This window comes from Ornithodoros turicata, chromosome 1, assembly GCF_037126465.1.
Source record: "Ornithodoros turicata isolate Travis chromosome 1, ASM3712646v1, whole genome shotgun sequence".
Lineage (NCBI taxonomy): Eukaryota > Metazoa > Arthropoda > Arachnida > Ixodida > Argasidae > Ornithodoros > Ornithodoros turicata.
Window position 1 is genome coordinate 135,833,715 of NC_088201.1, and position 16,147 is coordinate 135,849,861.

The window sequence follows — 16,147 nt, forward strand, 5'->3', positions numbered from 1 at the left end:
CGAACCGCGGACCTCCCAGTCTCCAAGCGCACGCGTTACCGCTGCGCCACCACAGCTGGTGGCGGTTACTTCACCTGCTGTCCAATCATCATTTCGAATGACATCGTTCTCTGCCCTGATTTGTTGAGACCAGGAGGCGTACGCCTTTTTTGGGGGCAATTATGAACGGTATAATTGTCACAAAAAGGGTGTACGCCTCCCATTTTCAACAAATCAGGACAGAGAACGACGTCATTCGAAATGATGATTGGACAACAGGTGAAGTAACCGCCGCTTCGCTAACGGACTTCGGTTTGTCGTCTGACTAGGGTATTATTCCATCAAAGTCGCGAAGAGCACATATTTACGTAGGCTGTTGCATTCGGAAGACCATTCGCGAAGTTCATTGACTAGTCGCATTCCTGGGGAGTAAATATCGGGTTTAGGTGACTAAAATGGGGAGTAATTGCAATCTAGGAGACTAGAAGCTGTAATTACTCTCTATTTTACTGCTTTTTTCCCACTTAATAGTATACAGGGTGTCCGGTGAGAAAGTGTCATTAGATTTCTAAAAAAAAGAAAAGAAACTACGCGTGGTAAAAATTTGAGACCCTTTCTATGACACTCCTGAAGGTTTTTGTCACCCAAACATGTGGCGTGCACGAGTGTACGTCATTAATTAGGCTAATTATCTTAATTGAACTCAAAATTTGCCAAGAAAAGCTAACGCTTTTTTGCGTTAATTAGAAAGCCTGGTGTCACAACGTCGTACCCCAATTGTAATTTAAAGTTTCGTCAACTATACCCCAATTATTTGACACCCGAAAAGTCGCCATCCCTGTAAGCCCATTTTCGGATTTCATCAGTGCCGACGCTATCGGGAAGGCCCGCAGACACTCTCGCTGCGCACGAAAACAGCATGGGAAAAACAGAAGAAAAAAAAAAGGACCGGCCCGATCACGAATTTTGTCGTCGCCAGCTTATCCGTTAGCGGGCATTAGGTACTGATGATCACCAACATCGGATGTTCTGTGCTGTTTTCTGTGTTGTCCTTTCCTCCTCCCCATACTTGAGGAGGGGCAACGTGGACGAGCGCGCCTTGATGAGCGACGGTTTTTCAGGCGATTATTACGCACTTCCAGGTGTCAAAGTTTTGTGGAAACATTGTGAAAGATCCTGTATTTGTGAATAAAATGGTGTGTTGAGGGCACGGCCTTTCTAATTAACGCAAATAAAGTTACCTTTCCTTGGCAAATTATTGAGTTCAATTAAGCTTATAAGATTAATTTATGAGGTACACTCATAGAAAACACTGTTTGGGTGGCAAAAACCTTCACAAGCGCCGTGCACAATGTTTACCATTTTTATCTCACGTAGATTTTTTGTTTAGAAATTTAATGACACTTGATCACCGGACACCCTGCATATGCCATGACAGTTTTTACCAGCGCATGAGAGAGGACAAGGTTTAGAGAAACCACGTGATCAAGTATCAGTCCAATCACAACGGAGCTATGAGGAGGTATTCGTGGACGGGCATAAACTAAGCGTGTGACCACAAGAGAGACCTCGTGCGCCTAACGTTGAGCTGTTGACCCCTAATTTGGAAGCATAGCAATGAGATTACTGCATGGGCATTCAGGAGAGAGAGGGAGAGAGAAACTGAGGAGGTGCGTAGACAACTGACCAACTTGGATGGCGCATTCACCATATAGAGACGTCCGTACTTTCTTGAGTTACCGCAACGCTAGCCTCTTTCCTGACAAGTTCTGTAAAGTGTATCACGGAAGGAGAACGGGCGGCGTCTCAGAGTACAGCGCTCTCAACAGGGATAACCTGTCTGTTTTTGTTTTATTGTCAATTGAATTGTCCAGCGAAACTGCCTAAGACGATCTTCTTCATGTAGCGCTTGATTAATAAAGCAGCGTTTCGAGCAGTCCTAAATGTGATTTCATGCAGTGGTACTTTTAATCTGGAAGGAGCGTTATAGAATACAAACGTTAGGATGGTGAACTCATGAAGGCCGCCAGGTGTCGTAAACGCGGTTCTTCTAACGTCTCCTTCGACCTTCATAACCTGACAATAACCGACGTCGAAGCCTGAGAGGAGAAATAGCATGCGCCTTCCAGGCGATCAAGCGTGTTGTCTGACATACGTCTCTGTGTGAGACTTTGCTTAACGTCTTGCACAGGATGTTCCTTCTGCATTCAACAGTATTCATGTTTTTCACAAAAAAGCAATGAGAGCAGCATATATGCAGTTTGTTAGGCTGGTTATGCGGACTGGCAGACATTCTGTGGAGGGAAGTGCGTGACTACTACATGACTCATTATTTAAAATTATTTGATTAACTTTTGTCACAAACTTTCTTGTAAATGTGAGATAGCAGAATTGGAGCAAATCATCCTTTGAAGTCAATCTCGTTTAAATACTCGACAAACGCGCACGTAATTTGAGATATCCTTCTCAAAAGTTTGCTGTGCAAATGAGCCGAAACCGAAACCAAGCGCATCAAGAGCAAAGGAAGAACAATGCCCATTCCAGAGCCGTATATTAAAAGGGAGTCTGACCATTCATGGGTCATGCCTATACCCGAAGCTCCACCCACGTTTTCAGCTTTCCGACCAATGAAGTCTTGAAATATGGGGCGCTATCAATCAAAACCTATACTCACTATTTGTCCCCATATCCAACATGGGCAGCGCCATTTTGGGTGGCAAGTGGATTGGATGGATTTGAAATGGATACCTCTCGCAATCTGCAAAAGTAGTGGAATGTTGGTGCAAATTTGATGAGCGCCACCTAGGGAGCGTAAGGCACGTCGGAATTGTCGTCTGCTTCCGTCGTCGTACCGCTGCCGGCAGAACCACCTGCTGGGACACATTCTGCTGTCGGTATGATTTTTAAACAAATCTACATGAATAGTTGGAATATAAGAGGCAAGAATGTTTATATCCATGAAATCCAGCTATTAAATATAAGATTGTACAGCACACTGCCGTTTTTGTTGTGATTTCATTATGATCGCCGTGTTCACTAGGCCTAACACCAGCGACAAAACGTATTATTTTCAGTTCTATTATTCAGTTCGTATCGGCGGATGGGCGTAAGTTGAAACTGATTTCCGAGAAACGTATATGAGGATGTACATTTGCAGCGTGAAATCAGAGTAGTCTGTGAAAATTTTTTGTCATGAAATCCCCGCTTCATTGCGTTTGTTTTCGTCGCCATTTTGGGTGGCAGTAAGGCGTCATGGCGACCCCCTTGATAAAGAGGAAACCAATCAGAGAACCGAAACTGTGATTGACAGGTCGAGCCTCTTTTTGTGACTCCTCCCAATGGCCAGACTCCCTTTTAATATACGGCTCTGGCCCATTCAGTATCGGAGTGCCACCTGCTTTGAAGCGAATGTAACTGATTGGAAAAGCCGCTGACCTCTTGGCCAGATAAACCACTCTACTTGCCCAGGAAGCGCAGCTCATCGACGCCGAAAGTCGTTCCCTTCCTGCGCTCTTAAAGGAGCAATGAGGTAACATTTAACGTCGCTCGAAATCCTGTCTCGTCTGTCAAACTGTCCACCAGGAGTCTCCATGATTTTTTTTTTCGCGCTTCACCGACTGCCGTCGAACTATGAACTCACTGGCGGCGGCTCGCGATGCGCGGCGGTGTGCTGCGCGTCGTTGTGCCCTGCTGCGTCGGACTCTAAACTAGCCTAAACCCACTGTGTGAACGAGATGGCGGCGTGCTTTATGAGAGATTCGGACCACAGTGAAACAGGATTATTTTAACGTAACGAGTTCTTTTGTTTCAGATTGATGAAAAGGTTCACCTGAATTATCCAGATTTCTTACGTGATATGCAACGTTATGCAGTAGGCTACCAGTCACTGGGTGTGAAACAGGGAGAACGTGTCTGTTTGCACGTGCCCGTCACTGTAACTGCGATGCTAGCCGCGTATGGAGCCTTAGCTGCTGGCGCTGTTGTCGTTCTTGCTAAAACCACACTCACCGACAGTAAGTATAGCCGTGTCATGAACGGTTTTCGTGCAATATGTCCGACAAGCTGCCACATAGCCTCTGGCAATGAGGCTCGTGCAGATAACGTCACGCGCAGCCTCTGAGGGCCTTGGAGTCACGTGACATGGGAAAACATGGGGATGCGTTGCAGGCGTCTTACCGCGAGCCCAATGATGCAGCAGCGTGCAATTTCCTGTCGTAATTGCACGCATACCGCAACAGCTCACGGCGTGCCATCCTACTCCGGTGCGGCAGTATGTTTTCCAATGTAAATGAACATGAAATCAATGCCAATGAAAATGTTTAAGTGTTTGCTTTCGGCTCGCAGTGCTTGATTTTAATTGTCTTTTCTTTAATTGTCGTTTTTTCTTTTTTAATTGTCCTTTTATTTTCATTGTGTCGGTAGTTTAGTAGTTGTTTTATAGTTTTGAGTGACGCCCCACACGTGTAGATCTTGAGCTGTTTGCTGCACACTAATACAAAAATGATAAAAGAAATAATAATGCCACGTGACCAAACGTGACGTCGCTGCACAAGCCTCATTGAAATATCGCCGAAGAGGGGATCTGCAGAGCAACACAGCAGTTCTTCGTCTTTAATCGATCAATTTTCTACTGTCATGATAACATTACTGACGTTATTTCTGTTCATTGATTATTCCAGAAGAGCTTCTGTACATACTGGAGACCAGTAGAGTATTATTTGTCGTAACCGATGGAAAGAACGCCCAGAAAGTACGAAATATCACTTCGCAGCTCAGTCTCAAGCTTAAGGTACGTAAAACTGGATTGGGGGTAGGTGTTGGATTACGTTTATGTATTCGAATGCAAACGGTAGAGTATGATGCGGTTATGTATTATGTGCACGGTACAAGAATTTGTCTTGTGATAGTCTTAGAACATATGTCTAGGTCTCTTCAAACTCTTTTCTACACACGTACAAGATCAATCACGTACAATCAATGAGGAAGTACGTTGCAGTTGTGGAGTCAGATTGTCTCTCATTACGGTCGAAGTCCCATTAAGGACGATGTGTCATTACGGCAATAATCCTTTAATCCCCAAGTGTCCCATTAAGGCCAAAGTCTCAATACTACCGAAGATGTCTCATGACGCCAAAAGTCAAATTTTTATATTGTAACGTGCATTGATATGCATTGTTGCAGCCAGGTATGGATATATATTCAGCAGGGTAAGCCATGCAGTGCGCCTTTAGGACCCGTATTATATATACACACACACACACACATATATATATATATATATATATATATATATAGTTGAAATAAATGGGAGACAGAAGACGAAAGTAGGGGAAGTAACAAAAAAGGGTTTATTAAAACTTAAAAATTATGAAAGTTAGGGAGGATGTCTACGTTACGGCCGAAGCTCCGCCTTCTTCCGGACGAAATAGCTAAATGTGGCCACGAGGCTGATAAGGGGTTTGAGAATGACGTCATGGTCGGTTGGGGAAAATTCCCGCCACCTGGCGGTTGTCAGCTGGAAAAATTCCAGAGTTCTTTTGTGTCAGGTCCAGAAGTGGGGTCATCGTTCTTGTTGGTCAGTGGGGATCTTGATCCGGCTGAAACGAGAAAAAGCAACAGGGTCTTATCTAGGTTGTTAAACTTCTTATTGTTGACAGCATGCCAGGGTCCTCTTTAATGGCCGATCGGAATTTGTAAATTAGGTAGGATACCCGTTGTTCCCGGGAGCGGTCGGAGATAAAGTTCGACTGGAGAATAAAAACTGAGGCTTCGTTGATTGAATGTTCTGGTTGTTTGAAATGGTGTGAGACTGGAAGATTAGGTTTCTTGGTAACATCCGATCGGTGATTGTTGAATCTAATTCGGAAAGAAGCTTTTGTCTGAAGTTTCTGTCTGTCTTTCCGAATTAGATTCAACAATCACCGATCGGATGTTACTAAGAAACCTAATCTTCCAGTCTCACGCCATTTAGACACCTACAGAGGCCTACAGAGGCCTACAAGAAGCAAAGAGCAACCGTGAATAGGCTACAATATTTCTAAAAAAATAACAGGCATTTGACTCTACATGGCTGGTTTGAATGTGCAGAAGCTGCATACATGTTGATGTGTGTCCGTTATTTCATACAAGGCTAGCATAAATCTTCATCTAGACTAAAAAATGACAAGCCTTAAAAATGTGACTTCCAGTCAACATAAAGCATGACCATGAGATGAATTTAGTTGCATTAGTTCATTCACTTAATGGAAACATGTGAATGTGGAACAGTGATGCTTTAAAATTCATGAAATCATGCATGCATGACTTTCCTTCTATCGTTTCGTTTTTATGAAAGGAGTGAACGAATTAATATTGGTGCATACTTCACAATTTCTCATTTTACACAGGAATCGTATGATACATTTACAATCTTAACAGCTCACCTCTTCGGCCAGGACTACCTGGGCAGCAACGTCCTATTACCCATGTTGTTGTCGTTTTTCTTCTTTGGAGTCCTTCGGGTACTCACATAACTGACTGGAACGGAAAAATAGCTATAAATAACAATGTATTTAAATTACCTGCTCCTGAAATACTTATTGCAATCATAAATGCTTTTGCGCTAGTATGGTGCGCGAAGGCACATAAGCACAACATTTGCAGATGTTCGCCGTAAGCAATGCAATGAGATCAATTCGAGTACATCGACTTCCGGTTTTATTTTTGAACAAATATGAGGACAAATTTAACAAATGAAATATGGCTCACAATGATAAATGCTGCTGTACCATGATGCATTATCGGTATCTTAAAGCCTTAACTTCGAATAAATGTGTTGTTCCTAAACGCGCAACGAACTTCAAAGGGCGCAAATCTACTAACACATATACCACTTCGGCTGTTTTGATTCAGTCAAATTACTTGTACGAGAATGCAACTATGAGTGGATAGCACTCAGCTAAGCTAGAAGGTCTTCGAAAGCATAACCAGAATTCATTCACCAGAATTCTTGGTTGACTTGGCCAACACGCGCGATGTACGTTGGGACTGTGACGATTCATTCAACTAAATTTCTACCGGAACAACACGCACTGCTCGAATGACAACGACGGAAAATAAAGAGCTCGCTAAAGTCCGCTAATTTGCACATTATGGCACCAAAACTCGATAGGAAAAGAGAGACACATCGTAAACCGCAACTGCTTGCTCGCACCAGAAACGAGATACCCAACATTGCTATAGACACCCTCCGAAGTGAGCGTATAGTGAGCAGAAGTATGAGTAGCAGAACAACCAACCAGATATCAAGACACAAAATGAAGCGTATTGATCCCTCTCCTTCTGTACCATGCAAAACGTGATTAGCGCTGAGATGAACATACGAGGGGTGTTCAGGTCAAACCGGGACTTTCTGTCTCCTGAGTGTACAAATGGCTTGCGCTACTTCTTTTTCGTCATTTTCACACGCGACAGGCCTCCGCGTTCACCACGTGGTGGTCCAAGGTTTGTGCAAAACAGAAGACACTTGCTGGACAAGATGGCCGACAACGAGGTGAGCGCGCACATCGAACAACGAATTGTCATGAAGTTTCTCGTGAATGAAGGTGTAAAGTCATCTCAAATTCACAGAAGACTTCAGGCTCAGTATGGCCACGATACACTTAGCCGCAGCAAAGCGTTTGAGTGGTGCAAACGGTTCCGAGACGGCCGTACACCAGTGCAGGACGATCCCGGCCGGGGCGGCTCAGAGCCCAGTGTCAGAGTTCCTGAGAACATCCAACATGTGGAGCGCCTGATCATCATAGACCGACGGATAACATCCCAGATGAAAAATTTTCCAACTGGGACCAGTTCAAACTGTGTTATTGAACTGGGACCAGTTCAAAACGAGTTTGCAGCTGGTCCCAGCTTGAACTGGTTTCCAGTTCAATAACACAGTTTGAGCTGGTCCCAGTTTGAACTGGGACCAGTTGAAAACCAGTTTGCAGCTGGTCCCAGCTTGAACTAGTCCCAGTTCAATAACACAGCTTGAGCTGGTCCCAGTTCAAAATACCAGCTTGCAACTGGTCGCAGCCGAAGTAGCAACGTTTCTCCTCCAAGCGGAACTGAGCCACTCAGTAGCTCATTTGGATCTCCATGATGAAACCCACAGATGCATGATACTGAAATAAACATGAATTATTTTATTGTGCGCTTCTGAAACAGACATTTTGTATTTCACGATGCAGTTTCTCACTGACTTAACAGAAACGGTTGAGGAAAACAGGAAGCATTCCGGGCAGCCGTGGAAGTCATGTCATCAGTTGGTTTTCTACGTATAGAGCTGCAGAAGACTATCATTACTAATTAATTTAGTTCACTATACACACATATGTCGCAGACACTCACCTTTCCTGTGTATCCCCCGTTACAGGAGGCGCTTGTGGAGTCCGACATATTGCTTCGCAGTCGTTCTGTGAAGCACAATATTATCACCAAAACATGAATTGAAAGGCACAACTACTCCACAACAGGCTCACATGCTTTTCCGATCCACGCCACGATTACTCTGGTGGGCTATGCGGGTTCTAGAGCAACCCGTGTTTTCCGTGTGAAGGATCTGAAATACGAGAATGACGTGCATTAAAAGCGGGAACGCGCAGACTAACGGCACATGATGAATAAAAGAACGAGAAACCAAGAGACACTTTTCACAGCGTGTGGTGTGCAAAAAGTTGCTTTGTTAACGTTAACATCGCATTTACATAAACCGGGCGTTGGTCGTGAAAGAAACGCGTCCATATGTTCTCGTGCAACACACTGGGGAGACAAACCTTACGCGCAGCTGGACGGTACCATTATTTATATTTCTGCTTTGTTCGCAGGAAGCAAAAAACGCTTGAGCATAGTACTCACGATGAAGCTGTCTTCGCAGCTGCAGCAGAGCTGTAATCGCATGACACCTGTCTGGTCGTACTGAAGCCGATGACGCTCACTGTAATTTATATTGTCGCATGTCACGCTAATAACATTAAGAGCAAAAATGTCACTTGGGGCATGGTGAGACGAACGCGAAAAGTCAAAACACGGTAGACAAGCGCGAACGCTGCATCTGGAAGCAGCAAGCGACCGTTACACCTTGTTCAAACGCGTCATTCATCAGGGGAGCAGGAACGCGCAAAATATGCAAACATAATAATTCCAAATTAGCTTTTGTTAACATTAGCGCACCTTCAAAAAAATAGAAATGTGATTTTTTTACTATAAAGTTGCTTTCCGATCGTCCCCCCAACCTTTCTTTCGTAATCTTCATATATGTTATTACAAACCTATCCCGGAACCCAAACCGAAACTTCTCCCAAACATGTCAGCTGGTCGAGCTTGAACTGGCACCACTTCACTTTCCAGTTGCCACCCCCACCTTGAACTGGTACCAGGTCATGTCCAGTTGCCTCCAGCCCAGTTTGAACTGGTACCAGTCCATGTCCAGTTGCCACCAGCCCAGTTTGAACTGGTACCACTTCACTTTCCAGTTGCCACCTGCCCAGATTGAACTGGTACCAGTTCATGTCCAGTTGCCACCAGCCCAGCTTGAACTGGTACCACTTCACTTTCCAGTTGCCACCAGCCCAGCTTGAACTGGTACCACTTTAGTTTCCAGTTGCCGCCACTTTGATCCCACTTGGTTCCATTTCATGAGCAGGTGGAGGCAACTGGGAACAAACTGATACCAGTTGACTTCCCAGTTCATTTTTTCGCCTGGGATGTCTCGAAATGGCTCGAAAGACTGACGTTTCTGTGAGAAACGTCATTCATGAACACCTCCAGTTTCGGAAAGTTAGTGCCCGTTGGGTCCCGAGGCAGCTGTCCGTGTTTGACTGGCAGGGAAGACTGGAAATCTCCCAAGAGCTAAGGTACCGTTTCGACACTGAAGGACAACCGTTCCTTGATCGGATCATCACGTGCGATGAAACGTGGGTGCACCATTTCACTCCTGAGTCTAAACGCGCATCAAAACAGTCGAAGCACCCGGGCTCGCCAGCTCCCAAGAACTTCCGAAGCACCTCGTCTGCAGGCAAGATCATGGTCACGGTTTTCTCGGACAATGCTGGCATTGTTCATGTTGATTTTATGCCCAGTGGTACTGCCATGAATAGTGCATATTACTACCAGGTTCTCAGGGATGTGCATAAGGCGCTGAAGCAAAAGCGGCTGGGCCTCATCACCAAAGGAGTCCTCCTCCTACAGGACAATGAACACCTGCATATCGCGCATCTCACGACTCGCACCTTACATGAACTCTGCTGGATTCGCTGCTAGCGTGTCACTCTTACGGATGAATGTGCCGGAGCATGTTCCGTAAATTTTTGTCCAGCACTGTACAACACAACGATTGCTAATATGGTGCAGGATGCTTCTTTTTTCTTTTTGGCCGTGATGAAACGTGTTCGGCGAAGTGAGACTACCTTCGGCCGTAATGAGATTTCGGTCGTAATGAGACACTTGGGGATTAAAAAGATTTTCAGCCGTAATGAGACTGTCGGCCGTAATGAGATGTTACCGTGCAGTAACCGTTGTGCCATGTCGAAGTGGTGTTCGACATGGCACCTGACATGTTCGAATGTCAGGTGCCATGTCGAAGTCAGGGCAAACAACTTTCCTCAGATGAGTAACGAAGCAGCAAAGCAAGAAGTCGTGCAGGAGCGACAACCACAGTGAAAGTGGAGAATAAAAAGCCGTGCACCAGAATATTGAACACTTACCGTCCAGTGTGGACAACGCTATACAACTGAATCCGACGCGATTAATCATTATGCTGTACACTTCCCTTATGCCGAGTGTGGCGAGTTTTCACTGTCCGAGTGGTAGCGTAATGCAAGTAAAAAGTAAGGAAAAACTGCACTTTGGGCATGTTGGTAACCGACTGGATTTGCCATTAAAAGAGCTAAAAAACTGATTGAAAAGTAAAAAGACGACGACACGACACAGACTTGACGGCACGGTGTCGTCGTCCTTTTTGTTTTTTTTTCTTTTTTTTCTTTTCGCCCTTGATGATGGATCCAAACAGTCAGGCGTCCATATGTAGCAACAGTGACAGAGGTCTATCACTACTTGTTAGTCCCTGAAGATGACGGACAGACGGGCTCTGATGGCACTTTCCTTATTGAACCATATCCGAGTACGTGTCTCTGCTTTTGCATCCTTTTTAGGTTTCGTGGTTACGTGCCGTTTTAGTATGAGTCTTGGCGGTGCTTGGGCAGCCAGAAATGCCTGAGAGGCGCTTTCACTCTTTCAGCGTGCATTCTCTTCCTACTTTGCCACACGACGCATATATGGAAACGGTTTGTTCCCCATATCGCGGCAAAGTCAAGCACGGTCCACACATTCACTGGGAATGGGACTACTTCTTTGTTGTTCATTCTGCTCAGGTGGGGATGGTCGGCAGGAATAGTATAGGTCGCACTATTTTCCCCGAGTGGAAGACTTCCACATGGAAATGGCACTTCGTGGACTGACGTGTTCCAACACCACCCTCAAATAAAACTTGGTATTTGAGCGTGTCCCTCGAGTGATCACCTAATGTAGGCTACTTTCACGAGGGTACTGAGGTGGGTTCGTGGTACATGTCATGGCTGGTCGACAGGAGTCTCAACTCCTGCTGGTAAAGGAGAAATTGCGTACAAGGAATGACACGCCTCGCAACCGCAGATGCTATGCAGTTGCCCCATTAGAATTCTACATTTGAACGTAAGAGGGAACGTAGCGTTAATGAATCCACAAGGTTATCCTGTCTCTACAATACCGTTCATATATATCTCTTGCGCTCCGTTTTCAGTCACTTTTGAAACAGTGTAAGTTTGACTCCCCTTTGGCTGTCCCGTGACGTAAAATCTCTGAAGAGCGATGGTCAGTAACCAGTTGCCTTCGCTACAGAAAAAACGCAGCCAGAAACAAGCGACGTCTTCAAGGGGGCAAGGGACACAAGGGAAACGAAACAAGGGACAGACTTCATGCAACAACTGCTTAAAGCAGTTGTTGCGTGAAGTCTGTCGTCCCTTGTAGCTGGCTGCGTTTCTTCAGTAGCGAATAACTACCCCACATGAACTCGTTAGTGTTGTTTCCTTCGTTGGCTACCTTACCAGCCCGCTGGCTGAGAGAGGCCCTTCAAGAACACTACTTATCTCGCTGGACAGTTCTGTAATTATGCCTTGGTTAATTCTTGCTCTTCAGTTCCCTTAAAAAATACAAATGACTCCCGGGCCTGGAACATGTAACTAGCTTGCCCAAAAAACGGACTTAGTGAGTGAGTCACTAAATAAGCTTCGCTTCAGAGAAGCGTCACTGAGCTCCGCACTCGAGCAGGGAAGCCATGTTGTTTCCGCTGAGCGCCACCGGTGCCGGCGCGTCACCCGGGCACCTGAGCGCTTGATCGCGGAAATGGCGCCGGGTGACGTAAGATTGTTTACGTGGATACGCTGACTCTCAGTACGCGCCTTACGGGATTATTTTATGCGGCTCCAAGGTACTCTTCTGTTTCGAATCACATCCCTCCCGGTGAAATTCAGAGGGTCGCCCCGCTCCGGTTAAGAAACCGAACAGTGCCGGTGGATAGCTTATCACGGCATCACGAGTTCTTGCGCAGTACAAGGTCGTTGCTCGCTGCATGATGTTGTCTCTCTCTCTCTCCCTCTCTTGTGATTGATAATATGTTGTTTTACGCAGCGAGACAACTATGATCAGGAGGGACGCGACAGTGGTCGGTCCGTGGATTAATGTTGCCCACCTCCCAGTCAACACACATGGTTCACAGAATGTAAAATCCACGTTGAATATTGTTGAACAATGTGAAACGTGAATTGCGAACATGAATTTCACGCAGATTTTACGTAAAATTTCAACATGCGAATTGTAATACAGGAATTCAACGCTGATTCAACACTCATATACCAACAGTGGAACGGAGCACGTAATGACAGCGTTGATACTTACGCTGGAACTTAACGTAACCGAAAATGTAGAATGAACAACGTTGTTCCTGCACATGTTTTACTTCAGGATTTCACATGCAAAGTGTACACGCAGAAATCACGTTGATTTATCATACGTAAAGCAACTGCATTATCCAATCCAATCCCATCCACGATCCAATTCAAGCGAGGATCGGGGAAGCCGCACCAGACGCCATTCTCCTCAGATCGTAACCGCCATTAACTGATGTTGGCGTTTCAAGTTTATTTCGCTTTTGCGGCTCCTTCTTTCTTGTTCCGTGGCTTGTTTTGGTTTCGAACCGGGTTGTGCTGGTGACTGTGATATCGGCAAGCACAGATTTCGCTCACACTGCTGGGATATACGAGTTGGCCATGACGGTTACGACGGGCTCTCTCTACTACCAGGAAGCTGACTCAGAGATTATCGTCGCTGCCTGCAAGTCCAGTGTGTGCGTTTTATGAGTGATTCGTAGAAAGCGGAGGTATGTGTACGTCGAATTTAAGTTCATAGTTGTGTTTACATTTGTAGTGTGTGGAAATAGCGCACTATTACATCGTGTTCTCCTGAACTGTTTTTCAGCGTTGTTGGCCGTTTCAAATTTGTTCGTGTGGTAATTATTGTCAGTTGTATTTCAGGACAGAAGGCGATGCGTGAATGAAAGGCAGATATTGAGCAAAGGGCGAGCCTGTTCACAGATGTAACGTAAGTTTTCCCTTAGCTGCTCGAATTTATTTTTTGCGTTGTTGGTGTTCACTTTTATGCAGGCGTAGTCGCAAAGGAAGAAGACAGCCTGGATGCCGAAACGACGTGGCTTCCCGCGATGTTCCAGTGCCTTTCAACAATTAAAACGGTCAGTTAACTGTCCTTATTGTTCACGAGAAGAGAGTATGGAAAAATGTATCAGTGCTACTAAAATGTAAGAAGAATAAAACTGACGGCAAGCATATTTTTGTGTCATTATTTTTGAGTATTTTGAGGATATCATGCTTATTTGTTAAATAAAAGCATCGAGAAATAACATGTATTCAATAATAATTAAAATGTAATTACGGTTAATTAGCGTTTTCATCGCACGTTAATTATACGTTGTCAGTTTGCTGTTAATAATTCCACTTTTTCAACATTAGTATATGTTAAATGAACGCGTAAATCACGTTTCAGTGACGTGGAATATGCGTTCTGGTCGCTGTTAATTTAACCCGTTTCTGGCTGTGACATTAGCCAGGTTGAATCAACGTTAGTTGTCGACGTTGATCCTGCATTCACATGGTTGATTTTCAACGTGTTTTCAGCGTTGAACTTGCAATGTTGTGTTGACTGGGCTGAGGCTTCTATAACGTATTTAACGTCAGCGAACAAGCGTTTCTGAGCAACTTGTACCCTGCCACCAGGTTGATAGCGTCCACGGCTGGAATCGAACCCACAACCTGTCGCCATACGCTTGGGTGTTTCAGGGGTTGGAGGATGTCTCAGTAAACCACTGATTGTAAAGTACGGGTAGATTTGGTGACACGTAGCACAATGGCTATCCCTTGCAATCTAGCCGTGCTTGTTTCCTTGCGTTTCAGATCGGTTATCATATATAAGGACGGCTTCCGAGCACAAGTATGGCAGAATTGTATTTCGAAGGCCATTACGGGGTCTTACAGGATGACTGAGACAGCTCGGTTTCAACATGAGAAATCAGCAACAGATATCTGGAGATTACATTTTCTCACACCATTTTAACACAGTTCAACATTTCTGTGACTCACAAGTTAGAGCGCAAGGTGGATTCGTTCACAGTGCAAGGATTCTCAGACCTGACTTGGGGTCACGGTTTGTGATCCATGTTCTATCCCATCGTATCGGGCCGGGATCATAAGTAGGGAAGTGGTGTGCGGCCAAACAGCTAGGTTTTCGACGGTTGACTGAGGCACAGGTAAAGCTTCGTCGCTTCGGGCACTGGTCAGCCGGTAAATGTATAGGATCGCACAGTGCTTTACCACAAGTACCGTACTTTACTGACGACTGCCTCATCAAATATACGGTTACGATATCTCCTACACCGCAATGTATGTGACACAATATACATTAATTCAAAGAATGCTGGAATAACAGATGCAACATCTACACTTATTATCGCTTCACGATAAGCGACCCGACGTTTTCTTGCCTCTCTATTCCCCCTGCTCGAAACCCCTTAGGTCGTGTACTCGTACCAGTGGCAAGAACATCAGCGATAATGTGGCTGCTCTTCAGAGTCATATCATAACAGCTGCTTATCCATCTCTATTTTCAAAAATAAGACTCCATGTAAGAGCTGAACGAAGGAAGTTTCGGAAACCCACTACTTGTTGTAGCCCATGCAGCCTGTTTGTGCACTACTTGCTTCGTCGCTAAAGTTGGTGGTAGATACGACAAAATAAAGGCTACAGTAAAACAAAAATTACAGCGTACTACGTAATATTCCCCAGCTGGAAAGCGTGAAGGTGCGGGTATACTCGGAAAACATTATTGATGCTCGAAATTCTAAAGAAAAAAGGTCTATATCGTATTTGGAACGGCTTCATTTGTAACGAATACAAACTTTCCTTGACATAGAAGAAAAGGAAAAGAAAAAAGAACCAAGCAGTGGCGCTCGGCGTGTATCATGACACCTGCCAACAGCGCGAAGTAAAGCATGCACTCTTACAAATGAACTTCAGCGCATAGCATGCTCCTAGCCAACCATCATCTCGAATGATATCGTTATCTGCCCTGATTTCTTGAAAACGGGAGGCGTACGCCTTTTTTGTGACACCTATGTTGTTCATACACTCTTAAAAATGAACTTCACCACATAGCACGCTCCTAGCCAACCATCATCCCGATTGACAACGTTCTCGCCCCTGATTTGTTGAAAACGGGAGGAGGAGCCTATTTTGTGCGCATTATGCACGGCACAAAATAGGCTCCTCCCCCCGTTTTCAACAAATCAGGGGCGAGAACGGTGTCATTCGGGATGATGGTTGGCTAGGAGCGTGCTATGTGGTGAAGTTCATTTTTAAGAGTGTACTTGTCACAGAAAAGGCGTACGCCTCCCGTTTTCAACAGGTCAGGGCAGATAACGATATCATTTGGCTAGGAGCGTACTATGCGGTGAAATTCATTTTTAAGAGTGTCGTGTCGGCGGTGTTGCAGGTAATCTCATACATAAGTTATGATTCACGTTTCACATGACAACGTTTATCTTGTGATT

General features: G+C 45.0%; 1 protein-coding gene and 1 long non-coding RNA gene across 2 annotated transcripts in view; one reads left to right on the forward strand and one right to left on the reverse strand.

Moving 5' to 3' along the window:
* Nucleotides 1-16,147, forward strand: part of LOC135369441 (uncharacterized) — a 61,037-nt gene that overhangs the window by 4,813 nt on the left and 40,077 nt on the right. Inside the window, exons 3-4 of the mRNA XM_064603033.1 lie at nt 3,791-3,992; nt 4,659-4,768. Of these exons, the coding sequence (XP_064459103.1) occupies nt 3,791-3,992; nt 4,659-4,768 (312 nt within the window). The remainder of the gene's footprint in view (nt 1-3,790; nt 3,993-4,658; nt 4,769-16,147) is intronic.
* Nucleotides 8,202-8,814, reverse strand: LOC135369433 (uncharacterized). Its single transcript, XR_010415093.1, has 3 exons — nt 8,478-8,814; nt 8,347-8,411; nt 8,202-8,281 (listed from the first exon to the last, which is right to left on the reverse strand). It is a non-coding gene; the product is annotated as an uncharacterized LOC135369433 (long non-coding RNA).